The sequence below is a fragment of the Bos mutus genome, chromosome 3 (assembly GCF_027580195.1).
Source record: "Bos mutus isolate GX-2022 chromosome 3, NWIPB_WYAK_1.1, whole genome shotgun sequence".
Taxonomy (NCBI): Eukaryota; Metazoa; Chordata; class Mammalia; order Artiodactyla; family Bovidae; genus Bos; species Bos mutus.
Genome location: NC_091619.1, coordinates 68,573,393 through 68,590,396, shown reverse-complemented (window position 1 = coordinate 68,590,396; position 17,004 = coordinate 68,573,393). Strand labels below are relative to the sequence as shown.

The window sequence follows — 17,004 nt, the reverse complement described above, 5'->3', positions numbered from 1 at the left end:
GACTCTTCACGACCTCATGGACTGTAGCCTACAAGGCTCCTCCGTCCATGGGATTTTCCAGGCAAGAGTACTGGAGTGGGGTGCTATCGCCTTCTCCGCAGAATACCTGGTACAGAGATAAACTGCTAAATGTGTCTAGTCAGAAGACAAAAACAACAAACAGAAGTTCACACACATCAGAATGAGAATTACATGGCAATGGACTTCTCAAAGGTAACACTGGAAGCTAGAAGACAATGAAGCAATTCTGAGAAAACTATGAAGATTCTGCACAGTTAAATCATCAATTAAATATATATGCAGTGTAAAAATATTTTAGGCTTTTAATTTTTTAATTACTTCTAATGTATAATTTCTCTGTAAACTAGTAAGAAAGTATTGTAGTAATATAAGAAAATAAACCAAGAAAAAAGATATAGAACCCTGTAAACAGGTCATAACACAGTATATGAGACAAATGAATTCTCAGGATCACAGTACTGAATGAATGCACCAAGATGAAGTGATGTACCAAGATGACAGCTGTTAAAAACAAGTTTAGAAAGCAAGTAATCCTGATTAAATTAGCAAATTAAGGTCTCAAGAAGAAGTATATTGAAGAAATATATATGTATGGATGTGCTTGGTGAGAGTTGACTCTTATGAGGTTTCCAAACAAGTTTTTAAATAATAGTATAAGAAGGCAAACATAGCCTAGTATATTGTGTGACTCAGCTGTGAGTAGTTATTTATATAGCCATAATAATTAAAATGTTAATTATTAATTAATCCCCAAATAGTGATAATATAATTCTATTGGGAGAAAAGGGGAGGGGATATGTTAAGAATGTGTATTAGGGAGGATTTATAAATAATTAAATCTCCATCTTTCACAGTAGAAATTGCATACAAAATCTAAAATTAAAAAAGAAATTTTAACAGAAAAAATATATTACTTGGAAATATGAAAGTGAGTAACAAGAGTCATCAAAAATTATTAAAAGATTATTGCTCTAGGAAGCAACAAAAGTGAGTAGGAGGGTATGGAGCATGGGACTACTATATTTCCTTCATTTCATTTTGGCTTGTAAACCTAGGAGTTAAATAATTGGATTAAAATAACATTACTTTTAAATAAAAGATGCAGAGCTTTAGGAAATATATAAAGTACATGAATTTAATAGACAAGTGATGAAATAGCAAACAAAGCCACTGACAAGAATCTGGTAAAGTTTGATGAGTTCATGTACACAGAGGACAAAAAAATCAGTAAGGATAAAGACACCACCATGAATTTTTAAAAAGAAAAATAATCAAATATTTAAGAATTAAAAGGATGGAGGGAGGTAAAATGGGGAGCTACTATTTAGATATTATACATATCCAGTTATACAAGATGGAAAAGTCAGAAGGATCTGCTGTGCTTATAGCTAAATGTATTATACACATAAAAAATCTGTTAAGAGGGTAAGCCTAATGGTAAATGTTCTTATCATAATACTTTTTAAAGGGTTTAAGAGAAAATTGGAAATGGTCAAACAGGACAAGGCAAGAGTGAACGCTGACATTTTAGGAATCAGCGAACTAAAATGGACCAAAATGGGTGAATTTAACTCAGATGACCATTATATCTACTACTGTGGGCAAGAATCCCAGAAGAAATGGAGTAGCCATCATAGTCAACAAGAGTCCAAAATGAGATACTTGGATGCAATCTCAAAAATGACAGAATGATCTCTGTTCATTTCCAAGGCAAACCATTCAGTATCACGGTAATCCAAGTCTATGCCCCAGAAGAACCTTAAGAGGAATGGTTCTACGAATACCTACAAGACCTTTCAGAGCTAACACACAAATGAGATGTCCTTTTCATTATAAGGGACTGAAAGGCAAAAGTAGGAAGTCAAGAAACACCTGGAGTAACAGTCAAATTTCGCCTTGAAGTATAGAATGAAGCAGGGCAAAGGCTAATAGAGTTCTGCCAAGAGACCATACTGGTCATAGCAAACATCCTCTTCCAACAACACAAGAGAAGACTCTACACATGGACATCACCAGATGGTCAACACTGAAATCAGACTGATTATATTCCTTGCAGCCAAAGATGGAAAAGCTCCATACAGTCAGCAAAAACAAGACCGGGAGCTGACTGTGGCTCAGATCATGAATTCCTTATTGCCAAACTCAGACTTAAATTGAAGAAAGTAGGGAAAACCACTAGACCATTCAGGTATGGCCTAAATCAAATCCTTTACAATTATACAGTGGAAGTGAGAGAGAAATTTAAGGGACTAGATCTGATAGACACAGTACATGATGAACTATGGATGGAGGTTCATGACATTCTATAGGAGATAGAGATGATGACCATCCCCAAGAAAAAGAAATGCAAAAAAAACCAAAATGGCTGTCTGAAGAGGTCTTATAAATAGCTGTGAAGGGAAGACAAGCAAAAAGCAAAGGAGGATAGGAAAGATATACCCATTTGAATGCAGAGCTCCAAAGAATAGCAAGGAGAGATAAGAAATCCTTCCTCAGTGATCAATGCAAAGAAATAGAGGAAAACAATAGAATGGGAAAGACTAGAGATTTCTTCAAGAAAATTAGAGATACCAAGGGAACATTTCATGCAAAAATGGGCTCAACAGAGGACAGAAATGGTATGGACCTAACAGAAGCAGAAGATATTAAGAAGAGGTGGCAAGAATACACAGAAGAACTATACAAAAAACATCCCCATGACCAATATAATCATGATGGTGTGATCACTCACCTAGAGCCAGACATCTTGAAATGTGAAGTCAAGTGGGCCTTAGGAAGCATCTCTACGAACAAAGCTAGAGGAGGTGATGGAATTCCAGTTGAGCTATTTCAAATCCTAAAATATAATTTTGTGAAAGTGTTCCACTCAAAATGCCAGGAAATTTGGAAAATTCAGCAGTGGCCACAGGCTGGAAAAGGTCAGTTTTCATTCCAATCCCAACGACAGGAAATGCCAAAGAATGCTCAAACTACCGCACAATTGCACTCATCTCACATGCTAGTAAAGTAATGCTCAAAAATTCTCCAAGCCAGGCTTTAACAATACGTGAACCATGAACTTCCAGATGCTCAAGCTGCTTTTAGAAAGTCAGAGGCACCAGAAATCAAATTGCCAACATGCACTGGGTCATCAAAAAAGCAAGAGAGTTCCAGAAAAACATCTATTTCTGCTTTAATGACTATGCCAAAGCCTTTGACTGTGTGGATCACAATAAAATGTGGAAAATTCTGAAAGAGATGAGAATACCAGACCACCTGGTCTGCTTCTTGAAATCTATATGCCCGTCAGGAAGCAACAGTTAGAGCTGGACATGGAACAACAGACTGGTTCCAAATAGGGAAAGGAGTACATCAAGGCTATATATTGTAACCCTGCTTATTTAACTTATATGCAGAGTACATCATGAGAAATGCTGGGCTGGATAAAGCTAAGCTGGAATTAAGATTGCTGGGAGAAATATCAATAACCTCAGATATGCAGATGACACCACCCTTATGGCAGAAAGTGAAGAGGAACTAAAAAGCCTCTTGATGAAAGTGAAAGAGGAGAGTGAAAAAGTTGGTTTAAAGCTCAACTTTCAGAAAACTAAGATTATGGCATCTGGTCCCATCACTTCATGGGAAATAGATGGGGAAACAGTGGAAACAGTGTCAGACTTTATTTTGGGGGGCTCCAAAATCACTGCAGATGGTAACTGCAGCCATGAAATTAAAGACACTTACTCCTTGACAGGAAAGTTCTGACCAACCTAGAAAGCATATTAAAAAACAGAGACATTACTTTGTCAACAAAGGTCCATCTAGTCAAGGCTATGGTTTTTCCGGTAGTCATGTATGGATGTGAGAGTTGGATTGTGAAGAAAGCTGAGTGCTGAAGAATTGATGCTTTTGAACTGTGGTGTTGGAGAAGACTCTTGTGAGTCTCTTGGCCTGCAAGGAGATCTAACCAGTCCACCCTAAAAGAGATTAACCCTGAGTGTTCACTAGAAGAACTGATGTTGAAGCTGAAGCTCCAATACTTTGGCCACTGATGAGAAGAGCTGATTCATTTGAGAAGACCTTGATGCTGGGAAAGATTTAAGGTGGGAGGAGAAGGGGACGACAGAGGATGTGATGATTGGACATCATCACCAACTCAATTGACATGCGTTTGAAAAATCCCCAGGAGTTGGTGCTGCAGTCCATGGGGTTGCAAAGAGTCAGACACAGCTGAGTGACTGAACTGAACTAAACTGAAGAGAAACTGAGAAAAATTATAAGACCTTCTAATTATTTTACAGAACTGGTTTTATTAGTCCTCTGTGAAAGACAGAGATAAAGTAATGTCATCTGCTTAGAATACAACATTTTATCAGAAGAAATTCTGCAAAAGCAAAATAAATACAAGTACACATATGATGGTGGTGCTAGGGGTAAAGAACTCAGTTGCTAATGCAGGAGACATAAGAAATGAGAGTTCGATTCCTGGGTTGGGAAGATCCACTAGACAATGGCATGGCAACCCACTCCAGTATTCTTGTCTGGAGAAACCGATGGACAGAGAAGCCTGGTGGGCTACAGTCCATATGGTTGCAAAGAGTCAGACATGATTGAGGTGACTTAGCATGTATGCACAGATATGATGACCAAAATGTTATTAAGATAAAAGTTTTTGTGTAATAAATAATTTCGATATTTGGCAAAACTAATACAATATTGTAAAGTTTAAAAATAAAATAAAATTAAAAAAAAAAGAAATAATTATCTTCAAAGTCTGAAAGACATTTTATATCATTTTTAATTTAAATGATTTATATTCCTGAAGGATGTATCATGCTGACACAGTCATACAGTAACAAAAAAATTCAGTATGGTTCTTGCTAATATGTGTGTGTGTGTGCGTTTTCAGTTGATTAGTGTGTCCGACCCTTTGCAACCCCACGGATTGTAGTCTGCCAGACTCCTCCATGGGATTTTCCCAGCAAGAATACTGGAGTGGGTTGCCACACCCTCCTTCAGGGGATCATCCTGACCCAGAGATCAAATCTACATCTCCTGTGTCTCCTGCATTGTAGGTAGATTCTTTACTGCTGATCCACTGAGGGAGCCCTTCTTGATAATACTTATTTCTAATTCCCAACTTCTAGTCAAAATCAGGGCTTTCATATTCATAAAACAACTTTCTGAATATATATATATATTTATAAAATATTAAATGAGATATAGATATTTTATCTAGAAGTCTCAACATATATTTTCATGGAGTCATATTTATAGTTCATATTAGCGTGCCCAATGTTTAACAAATATAATTACTCTTCATCAAAATATGTTCATTAAATATAATTTAAAAATTCATATAACTAACCTTTTTGAATGAGATATCTTGGTTTTCTTGTTTTTAATTCATATAAAATAGAAGAAACATGTTTTCTCTTTTCAGTAGAATATTTTAAATCAACAGGAGAATATATACTCTGTGGAAAGAAAATAAAAGCAATGACAACAATGATAATATCTCATATATGTTTTAGAGTTCTCAAAGAACTCTCACATGTATTATAATACATTATCATGATTGACTTTAATTTAAAAAACAACAGCAAAACCTATGAGGTAGGCAAAGTTTAGAAAAGATGAAAAGAGTTCCATTATGTATGATTCTGATAAACAGCCCTCCTATTAAGAGCTGATGATATACTTAGGACAGTGTTCTAACAGAGATTGAGGGGAAAGGAAAGGGGATCTGTCAGGAGGGTGACATGATAAAGGAATTCGAAGGGAGAAGGAATAAGAATAAACAAAAGAAGCAAGAAGCTTCCTTCAGAGAGCTTGAAGAAAGATTCTAAGAAAGAAGGGACAAAATTATTTCACAGAACACTAAAAGACAGTAAAACAGGAAGAAATAACTGGGGCCAGAATTATCACAAGACTTAAAAGTATGTGTGGAAAGGATAATAAGTAGCATACTGATAAGGAGCTCTGTGGAGAGCGGAGGCACTCTCAGATGTAAACTATACAATCGCTGTAAACTGGTTGGGAATGATTTAATAATTGATACTGTGTTATCTCTTTCTTCACAGTCCATTCAGGATTGGTACAGATAACTACTTGAGCATCAAATATCATATCTATATTTCAGTCAGCAAGATGCAGCAAAGGATAAAATGATAAAAGGGTACAGGCCACGTTGTCTTAAAGAACTTTCCTAGAGGCCCTTCCAGTAACTTCTGTTCACATCTCATTGACTTCCCACAACTAAAACTGAGAGGGCAAGAAATCAGCCTTTGTGCTATGGACTTTACTTCCTGGAGTAAAATGGCGGGTCTGTTACAAAAAAAGAAGAGAAGGACAGACATTCGTAGGCAACTAACACACTGCTACAGAAAAAAAAAAAAATCAGAATTTTAGGAAAGGACATATGCTTGTATTTGAAAACACCTTCCCAGGATATTACGCTTTCCTTGATGAGAACCACTGGTCTAAATTTTGACAATTCACTGGTCTAAATTTTGATTAGCCATATATATTTACATGTGTGTGTGTATATATATATATATTTGTGAATCGTAAATATATTTGTAATTTGTAAATATATTTATGAATTTGTAAATATATATTTTTATATACACACACACACCCATATATATATATATATATGTGTGTGTATGTCCTCAGGTAGATCTCTTTTCTGAGATTTGGTTCTGTATATTTGTTTATCGAATACTTGTATAGTGTTTATCATATTTGCCATTATTGTATACTCTTTACAGATATTTATGTGACACTCATAACAATTATTAACTGAGCTCTTTTGCCCTGGGAAATCTCACAGACACAACATACTCAAGAGTTTTGATGTCCTATCTTTCCTCTAAACCTTTTAGTACTTATTTCTAGTTCTTTGGAATAGTAGTACCTTCATCCAAGGGGAGAAAACTCACAAAAATTCTCTAACATATGATAGGTGATAGAATTTTTAAACAGATTTTTTCATAGTCCCCTTGCCTCAACTGTCCAGTTGTCAAAACCTCTTTTACTCTACAATTTAGAAGAACACTTGGATATGTGTCCTAGTCCCCTGCATTTACAACTTTATGAACAAATTTCTACACCATATAATAGACATATTTAATTAAATATCCTTGAATTTCTTTTTTTTTTATTATTATTTTTTAATTTTATTTTATTTTTAAACTTTACAATATTGTATTAGTTTTGCCAAATATCGAAATGAATCCGCCACAGGTATACCTGTGCTCCCCATCCTGAACCCTCCTCCCTCCTCCCTCCCCACACCCTCCCTCTGGGTCGTCCCAGTGCACCAGCCCCTAGTATCCAGTATCGTGCATCGAACCTGGACTGGCGACTCGTTTCATACATGATGTTATACATGTTTCAATGCCATTCTCCCAAATCTCCCCACCCTCTCCCTCTCCTACAGAGTCCATAAGACTGATCTATACATCAGTGTCTCTTTTGCTGTCTCGCATACAGGGTTATTGTTACCATCTTTCTAAATTCCATATATATGCGTTAGTATACTGTATTGGTGTTTTTCTTTCTGGCTTACTTCACTCTGTATAATAGGTTCCAGTTTCATCCATCTCATTAGAACTGATTCAAATGTATTCTTTTTAATGGCTGAGTAATACTCCATTGTGTATATGTACCACTGCTTTCTATTCATCTGCTGATGGGCATCTAGGTTGCTTCCATGTCCTGGCTATTGTAAACAGTGCTGCGATGAACATTGGGGCACACGTGTCTCTTTCCCTTCTGGTTTCCTCAGTGTGTATGCCCAGCAGTGGGATTGCTGGATCATAAGGCAGTTCTATTTCCAGTTTTTTAAGGAATCTCCACACTGTTCTCCATAGTGGCTGTACTAGTTTGCATTCCCACCAACAGTGTAAGAGAGTTCCCTTTTCTCTACACCCTCTCCAGCATTTATTGCTAGTAGACTTTTGGATCGCAGCCATTCTGACTGGCGGGAAATGGTACCTCATAGTGGTACCATTGATTTGCATTTCTCTGATAATGAGTGATGTTGAGCATCTTTTCATGTGTTTGTTAGCCATCTGTATGTCTTCTTTGGAGAAATGTCTATTTAGTTCTTTGGCCCATTTTTTGATTGGGTCATTTATTTTTCTGGAGTTGAGCTGTAGGAGTTGCTTGTATATTTTTGAGATTAGTTGTTTGTCAGTTGCTTCATTTGCTATTATTTTCTCCCATTCTGAAGGCTGCCTTTTCACCTTGATAATAGTTTCCTTTGTTGTGCAGAAGATTTTAAGTTTAATTAGGTCCCATTTGTTTATTTTTGCTTTTATTTCCAATATTCTGGGAGGTGGGTCATAGAGGATCCTGCTGTGATGTATGTCGGAGAGTGTTTTGCCTATGTTCTCCTCTAGGAGTTTTATAGTTTCTGGTCTTACGTTGAGATCTTTAATCCATTTTGAGTTTATTTTTGTGTATGGTTATCTTTTAAATTTTATATGTTCTCTAAATTATTTTTTGAAAACACTGTCTCTATGCAGTGACTCATGCAAGGATTTTTTTTTTTTAATGTTTATGTTAGGTATTCAGTATTATCTGGTGCTGGAATGAATCTCAATTTTTATTCTGCTCTAAAAAATCCTTCCCTGATAACTTTTACACAATACTACTTTAATTTCTTACATGACAAAAGTACTACTTTTTGCTAGAAAGATAAATAGGTAGCTACTTTTGAGCTCACCTATTCTCTCTATATTTAGAAATTTTTCTTAAGGTTATCAAGAATAATTATAGTAATACACAGTAACACATTATCCAAAAATGGCAATATTTTAAGTAATGCTGTTTCTATTTTAATTTGGGTTCAATTCTTTCCACTAAACAAAGTATGACAGAAAAATGTAGACTAGTGTTTTGCAACCAAATCTTAACAATCAACTTCAAAGTCTTTTTCAATCTCAAATTTGTCCATCAATCTTCTTCATGCCATATTATCATTCTTGTATCCTTTTACTTCTACGAATTTTGCTTTATTTTGGTAACCACGTTCTGTCTCTCCCTCTTAACAATGTAATTTATCATATGTTAAAAATCAATTCAAATTCTAATTCAGTGATAGAAATGGACTGTTTCTTTAAGATCTCACATTTACATTCTCCTTATAAGAAAATAATAAAAATAGAATGAAATGGTACATTCAACAATTCTTTTTCTACTAGTACTTATTCCTTTACCCCTCTAGAAGAATAAAAAAAAATTTTAAATGTATGTATTTGTCAAATCTGAATAGCCAAACTCTATCACAAAGTTTATTTGCAGAATCATGAAATTTTAAAGCCCTCAAGTCAAATCAATATATATATATTGGTTTGCCCCCTTATCCTTTTTCATATATAATTCACATATCATTGTCTGTCATCATTTAAAATAATTTTCCCTTCCTTGGATTTTATAAAAGAAGAATCCACGACACAGGGTGCATACGTGATGTGAAACAAATCGATAGAAAGATGATCAGAGTCTAAAACTTCAAATGATCTGAGACTTATATAAGCTGTTAATATAAAGAAAATTGTATTTTTGTTTTATATACTACAGTTAAAGAAAGGAAGGATGTACCCATTTATTTATTGATCTTCAAAATCACAAAGAAAGCAAGTCATGATACCACTGGAGATAATATAATAAGTATCTTGTTTTCAGTAACTGAAAGGATATTCTATTAACTAAAGTACCTTAACCTTAACACTGGTCTTCAATAACTTAGGGAAGCATTTTAAGGATTTTTGGTAGCATTTAGAAAAGAAATAATCACCAAGGAGCAGTATATATTGAAAACAAATTAATTACATCAGGTATAATTTTATTTTTAACGGAGTCAGAATCAGGTTCAAATACCCTTTATAAGATAGACCTGAATTTCAACAACGTTTGATAAATACTTTCACTAGTTTATAGAAAGATAATATGATTAGGTACAGATCAGAGATGTCGGGTTATCATATGGAAAAGAGTAAGGATTAGTAAAATGAAGGGAGCTCTCTAATGTCATGATACATGGACATGTTCTTAGCCCTATGCTGATCAATATTTATCTGAGTGATGTGAATAAAACTATAAGGAAAATTCTTATCAAATTTTCAAAGGAGGTGGTAAAAGAACAAAATCAGTTAAGATCAGACAAATTTAAAAGATTACAGATAGATGGAGCAATGGATCGAATTGGAAAAGATGAATTTTAATAGGAATAAATATTGCAGTTGGGAAAATACATTTAATCACTAAAATAATATTATTGAAAACATGAATGATAAAAATATTTTAATTAAGACTATAGTAAAAGTCTATTGTGTGATGACTTTTATGCTGTATTCTATCTAGAATGAGGGAAATGACAGTCTTACCGTATTTATTTCTGATCAGAACCATAGCTGAAGTACTATGTCAGGTCAGGGCAACAGATTTTCAGATTAAAGATACCCTGGAATATGAAAAGAAAGGAGCCTACCTACTGAATTATTTTTAAAATAAGACCTACATAAATAAGCCATGCATAAGTATAGAGAAGAGGTAATAGAGATCCAGGCTTCTCATGTCCTCCAACTTCCATCTTCCTTATCTTCTAAAAGGATACCATTCTCTTATTCAAATCATAGAAATTTAGAATTTCATCTCTATTTTATGCTTTTTCTGAAACACTTTAAATCTCGGCAATTCTACTTTCTAAATCTATTTCAAATCTGTTTGCTTCTCTCTGACTTCACTTCACTTCTCTAGTATAATCTATAAACATCTCTTCCAAACAGAAATATCAATGGTTTCCTATTGGTCTCTGCCAAAACCCTTGTTTTCACAAGATAGATTTACATTTGTCAAAAGGTAACTCTGATCATTGTTTTTCTTTGGCTTTAAAATCCCATAATGGCCGTCCAAGGTCCTTACTATGTCCAAATCCTTATTATGAGACACAAAAACTCAGTAAAATATGGCCCTCAAATACACAATCAAACTATCTTGTGCTACTCAACTTGGTTAATTATACTCCTACCATATGGATTTCATTCAGTCCCTTGAACCCAATCCAACTAAAACAAGCTACTGCATGCCTCAGTTCCTTGTGTAAGCTCTTTCCTCTGCCTAGAACACTCTCCTTCCTATACTTTTCATGACTAGCTTCTTATCCTTTATGTCTTAATTTTAAATTTATTCCCTCAGAAAAAAAACATGTTGTGAAAATCCTATGAGGATGCCTACTTCTCTACCTCATTCTTCTCAATTCTCTACCTCAGCACCTTATTTAATTCATAACATTTATCACAATTTTATTTGTTTACGAAGGTTATATATTTTTTCTTAGAATCTAGTCCACAAAGCACTAAGAACTTTTCTTATCTTGTTTACTCAAAGTAAAGAGTGGCCCTTGGCACTCAGCATACTCAACAATTATTTGTTACATGTGGAATGAATAGCATTAAAGAGAAGTGCTAGAAGCAATGAGTGGAGGTTTAGGAACATTGGCTAACATAATACAAACTCCATTTTTTGGTAATAGTCTAACAACTAGACATTGCTGTTTGGTCGCTAAGTCATGTTCAGCACTTTGTGACCCCATGAACTGCAGCACGCCAGACCTCCCTGTCCTTCACTATCTCCCACTGTTTGCTCAAATTTATGTCCACTGAGTCAAAGATGCCATCCAACAATCTCATCCTCTGCTGCCCGCTTTTCCTCCTGCCCTCAATTTTTTTTTCCAGCATCAGGGTCTTTTCCAATGAGCTGACTCTTCACTTCAGTGGCCAAAGCATTGCAGCTTCAGCTTCACCATCAGTCCTTCCAGTGAATATTCAGGGTTGATTTCCTTTAGGATTGAGTGGTTTGATTTCCTTAGTCCAAGGGACTCTCAAGAGTCTTCTCCAGCAGCACAACTCAAAAGCATAAATTCTTTGGCACTCAGCCTTCTTTATGGTCCAACTCTCATATCCATACATGACTACTGGAAAAACCATAGCTATGACTAGATGGACATTTGTCAGCAAAGTGAAATCTCTTCTTTTTAATATGCTGTCTAGGTTTTTCATAGGTTTTCTTCCAAGGAGGCAGCATCTTTTAATTTCATGGCTGCAATCACTGTCCACAGTGGCTTTGGAGCCCAAGAAAATAAAATCTGTCATTGCTTCCATTTTTTTCCCCCATCTATTTGCCATGAAGTGATGGGACCAGATACCATGATTTTTGCTTTTTGAATGCTGAGTTTTAAGCCAGCTTTTTTCACTCCCTTCTTTCCCCTCATCAAGAGGCTCTTTAATTCCTCTTCACTTTCTGCCATGAGAGTGATATCATTTGCATATCTGAAGTTGATATTCATCCTGGCAATCTTGATTCCAGATTGTGAGTCATCCAGCCCGGCATTTCACATGATTAACTCTGCATAGAAGTTAAAAAAGCAGGGTGACAATATATAGCCTCGATGTAATGCTTTCCCGATTTTGAACAAGTCCATTGTTTCATGTTCAGTTCAAACTGTTCCTTCTTGACCTGCATATAAGTTTCTCAGGAGACAGGTAACATGGTCTGGTATTTCCATTTCTTTAAGAATTTTCCATAGTTTGTTGTGATCCACACAGTCAAAGGCTTTTGCATGGTCAATGAAACATAAGAGGATGGTGTTTCCCTTGCTTTTTCTATGCTCCAACATATGTTTGCAATTTGATCTATGGTTCCTCTGCCTTTTCTAAATCCAGCTTGAACATTTCAAAGTTCTCAGTTCATATACTGTGAAAGCCTAGCTTGAAAGATTTTGAGCATTACCTTGCTAGTATGTGAAATGAGTGCAACAATACAATAGAAAATTCTTTGGCACTGCCTCTTTTGGGACTGAAATGAAAACTGACCTTTTCCTAAATTGCTAGTTTATATTTATTAAAGGACTCTACCCAACTAATACTTTAAAATAATCTGTTCTTTAATTCCTGAAACTTTTCATACTCTAGGTCTATTCCAAAGCATTTCACTGAGCAACCCTTTACAATTCTCCTATTCCCTTCTTCTAAGCATTTTATCATATACATCAACAGAAACTCTCTAAATTTCCTGAAGGCTCTTTAACTTTACCATTTCTCAATGTGCTACCCACAGAAAAACATAACTATCTGGCAAAAAAGACACACACACATATATGATTCAGGTACATCTCTCTATGTACCTGTTCTTTTGATTTCTACATCACAATAAGCCAGAGAACAAAAATCACAATGAAAGAGTTCTTCCTGATAATACTGAGTAGAGGAGCCAAGGAAAAAAAAAAAAAATCATCTGTAAGTAGTGTTAAAATAGGAAAAGATAATCTATATATGAATAAATTTCATTCAATTATAATGAGGAAAAAACTCAGAGTGTTAAGGAAAATTAGAATAGATTAACTGAGGATCCATGGAGTTTCTTGTAATTGACAAACCACACAAGTACATGGTTGTAAAATATCAGATGGTTGACTCTGCTGCTGCTGCTGCTAAGTCACTTCAGTAGTGTCTGACTCTGTGCGACCCCACAGATGGCAGCCCACCAGACTCCGCCATCCCTGGGATTCTCCAGGCAAGAACACTGGAGTGGGTTGCCATTTCCTTCTCCAATGCATGAAAGTCAAAGTGAAGTCGCTCAGTAAGTGTCCGACTCTTCATGATCCCATGGACTACAGCCTACCAGGCTCCTCCATCCACGGGATTTTCCAGGCAAGAGTACTGGAGTGGGTTGCTATTGCCTTCTCCGTGGTTGACTCTACTAGCTATTTAATTCCCCTTCCCAAGAATGGTGACAGTGGTAACAATTTCCTCAGTCTTCTTTCTAGATCAAGGGTAAATATTTTAAGTTAAACTTTCTGTCTCTGAAAATCAAGATTCATTTCCAATCCTTAGTGGTCTGAGTTCTAAATTTAGTGTAGTTATGTGTTCTGAAGATTGTTGGCTTTGTTTTGATAATATATATTATGCAAATAAGAGTCATTTGACTTTAAAGGAAATTATGTCTTTGATTAAAGCAGATTGTTAATGAAGACTCATTGTTATCTTTTTATGCCTATACTATCTGTAGTATCCTATACGTGAACAAGCATTTGCTTTGGCTCTGTTATATATTATTCATTGTAAGTAGTCTCCGTTTTAATGATTCTAAAACCTCTTTAGAAACACAGCCAAGATACCAGCCCCTGGTGTCCTACCCCATTTGTTGTTTCTGTTGCCTTTCATCTTCTCAGCCAAAACATGATCTTTAAAAGTGCTGATCCAGATCTTAGGTATTCCATATAATTCTCAGAAAACTTTAGAAATATGCTAAAATCCAAACTAAAAAAGTTGTTCTCTTTTGTCTGAATGATAACTAGTGGCTCTAGTGTTTGGCTACACATCCTGTCACTAACTTAGCAAGCAAAACCTTTGATAATGCATAGTGATCCACGCATGGCGAGTTCCACTTGACCTTGGCTTTCAAGAAAAGTGTTGGTTAACAGGAAAAGCCATTGAGGAAGGGGCATGATTTAAGATAAAAGTTTTATGAGAAAAAGTTACTTTTTAAGATATTCCCCATAAGCAACTGGCAGGTTTAACTGCTAGCTGAAAAATTGCTACTACCTTATATTTGATCCTAATCTTACTTTATCATAACAAAAAAAGACTAGAAATGAAGTGATAATATTCTTGATAAATGGGGAAGAGATTTCACAAACCTGGATAAACAAATACAGGAGAAACCTAGTAGATATAAAATGAAATGCAACATTTTTTGTCTATACAAAAAATAGCCACAGAAATAAGGATGGCTGAAGTTATATTTTGCTGCAATTGTCCAGTTAAAGAACACGTGAAAAAAGCATCATAGGAAGTTATGCTCCCTCAGTTGAAGAATGATTAGAGTCTAAGGTCTATCCTTACGCAGATCAGAGGTGCCACTGGGCAAATCATTGAGGCCCACTCTTCAGTGTGCTATATGACACTGGTAATATAGCAACTGCTTGGTAGCAGCAGTTGTCAAAAACTCAGTAAAAAGAGATACTGCAAACTTTCAGATTTCAAAGTAAGTTATAATTTCAAGTTCAGAGAATACAATGGTAGTTCATCAATAATAATAATTGATACTATAGAACAGAAGTAAAGGGCATGAGGACATTTCAGAGTATACAGGTTTATGCTTCTTTGAAAAATCTCCAGAAATATGTTTGATTAATTACTATTCACATGACAATGCAATTCCATTCATAATCCTTTTTTAAGACATTTTTACATTGTCTAATAGCCAACATATTATATAGTAGCAATTGAAAATAATTCTGCATCTGATTTATCTAAGGATCACGTTTTAAAAATGTATAACTCTACATAATCAATATCATTTTTTCATATCTTTCAAGCACTTATTGCATTCTACCTTATATAATAGTTAAGTACATTTTTCATCCCTAGAAGACATTATTCTTTCTGAGAACTGGGGCCATAGTTTACTTATCTCAATATCCCTGCACCATTTTGCCTGGATTCTTCAACCTCTGTTGCAGTATCAATTCACAAATAACAAAAAGGAACTGAGACATTTGATTAGTTTTTCAACAAATATGTATTGAGTGCCAGCTATATCCATGGTACCATGCTAGGCAAAAGTACGAAGTTTTTATTTTGTGACTATTTAAATTCTATACTTCTCAAAATATGGCATGATTTAATGATTAACCCTCTATATAGATATGGAAAACATCTGAAGAAAGATAAAAATATTGAAAGTGAGAAAAAGCATAATAGAAAGCACAGGCTGACTGCTAAACACATTCCTGATAAAAATCTGCATTTTATTAAGCCCCAAGTATTAATTCAATTGGTTAAAACAATGTTTAGTAAATAAATAATTTTAAATATAATCATTTTGAAATGAAAGGGACATACTATGCATTAGTAATATAAGTTAATACTGCTTAGTGAAGTCGCTCAGTCGTTTCCGACTACATGGACTACATGGACTACATGGACTACAGCCTACCAGGCTGCTCTGTTCATGGGATTTTCCAGGCAGTAGTACTGGAGTGGATTGCCATTTCCTTCAGTAACCCCCAAATGAGATCACTAACAACATGCTGGTGGTAAAATTTAATGATGGACAATGAAGTACTTTTTAGGGGAAAAAAAAAAAAAACAGAAAACTTTTTAATTAACAGTAAAATACATAGCTCAAGAATCTATATTTCTAGGTATATTTGAACAATGTTTGTATTTATGAAAAAAGGAGAAAAGAGCAAAAATTGAGACTGCCAATATTTTATGATGTTTAGATTGTTCTCCTTTAACCTACACCACTCAGTCATGTAGGACTCTTTGTGACCCCATGGACTATACAGTTCATGGAATTCTCCAGGTCAGAATACTGGAGTGAGTAGCCTTTTCCTTCTCCAGGGTATCTTTTCAACCCAGGGATCGAACCCAGTCTTGCTCATTGTAGGCGGATTCTTTACCAGCTGAGCCACAAGGGAAGTCCTTAACCTATACACCTTAAGCAAATATAACGTTATAGAAAGTTTGAAATTGGCTTAGAATCTGAGAAAGGGTTTATATTTACCATAAAGATCTCAATAAATTAACATAGTAGCCATAGATATAGTTGTGTTTTAAAGTGGTGGTTGTTTAGTTGCTAAGTTGTGTCTGACTCTTGGGACCCCATAAACTGGAGCCTGCCAGGCTCCTCTGTCCATGGGATTCTCCTGGCATGGGTTGGAATGCCAGGAGAATACTGGAATGGCTTGCCACTTCCTTCTCCAGGGGATCTTCCCTACCCAGGGATTGAACCCCAGTCTCCTGCATAACAGGTAGATTCCTTACCAACTGAGCTAAGCATACTATATACAACTTAAATGTGCTTTATAAATACATATTGATAAAATATTAAATTGACTTGGTAACAACTACTTGGATAATATTTTCTAGAATTGAGGATTTAGACTTCTGCACCTGGCAGTGATATAACTCATTTGGGGAATTC

General features: G+C 35.3%; 1 protein-coding gene across 1 annotated transcript in view; it reads right to left on the bottom strand.

Annotated features, from left to right (window-relative positions):
- The window catches only part of LRRIQ3 (leucine rich repeats and IQ motif containing 3), a 207,496-nt gene that overhangs the window by 79,480 nt on the left and 111,012 nt on the right, over positions 1-17,004 (bottom strand). The window contains exon 6 of the mRNA XM_005891471.2: positions 5,369-5,477. Coding sequence (XP_005891533.1) covers positions 5,369-5,477 — 109 coding nt within the window. The remainder of the gene's footprint in view (positions 1-5,368; positions 5,478-17,004) is intronic.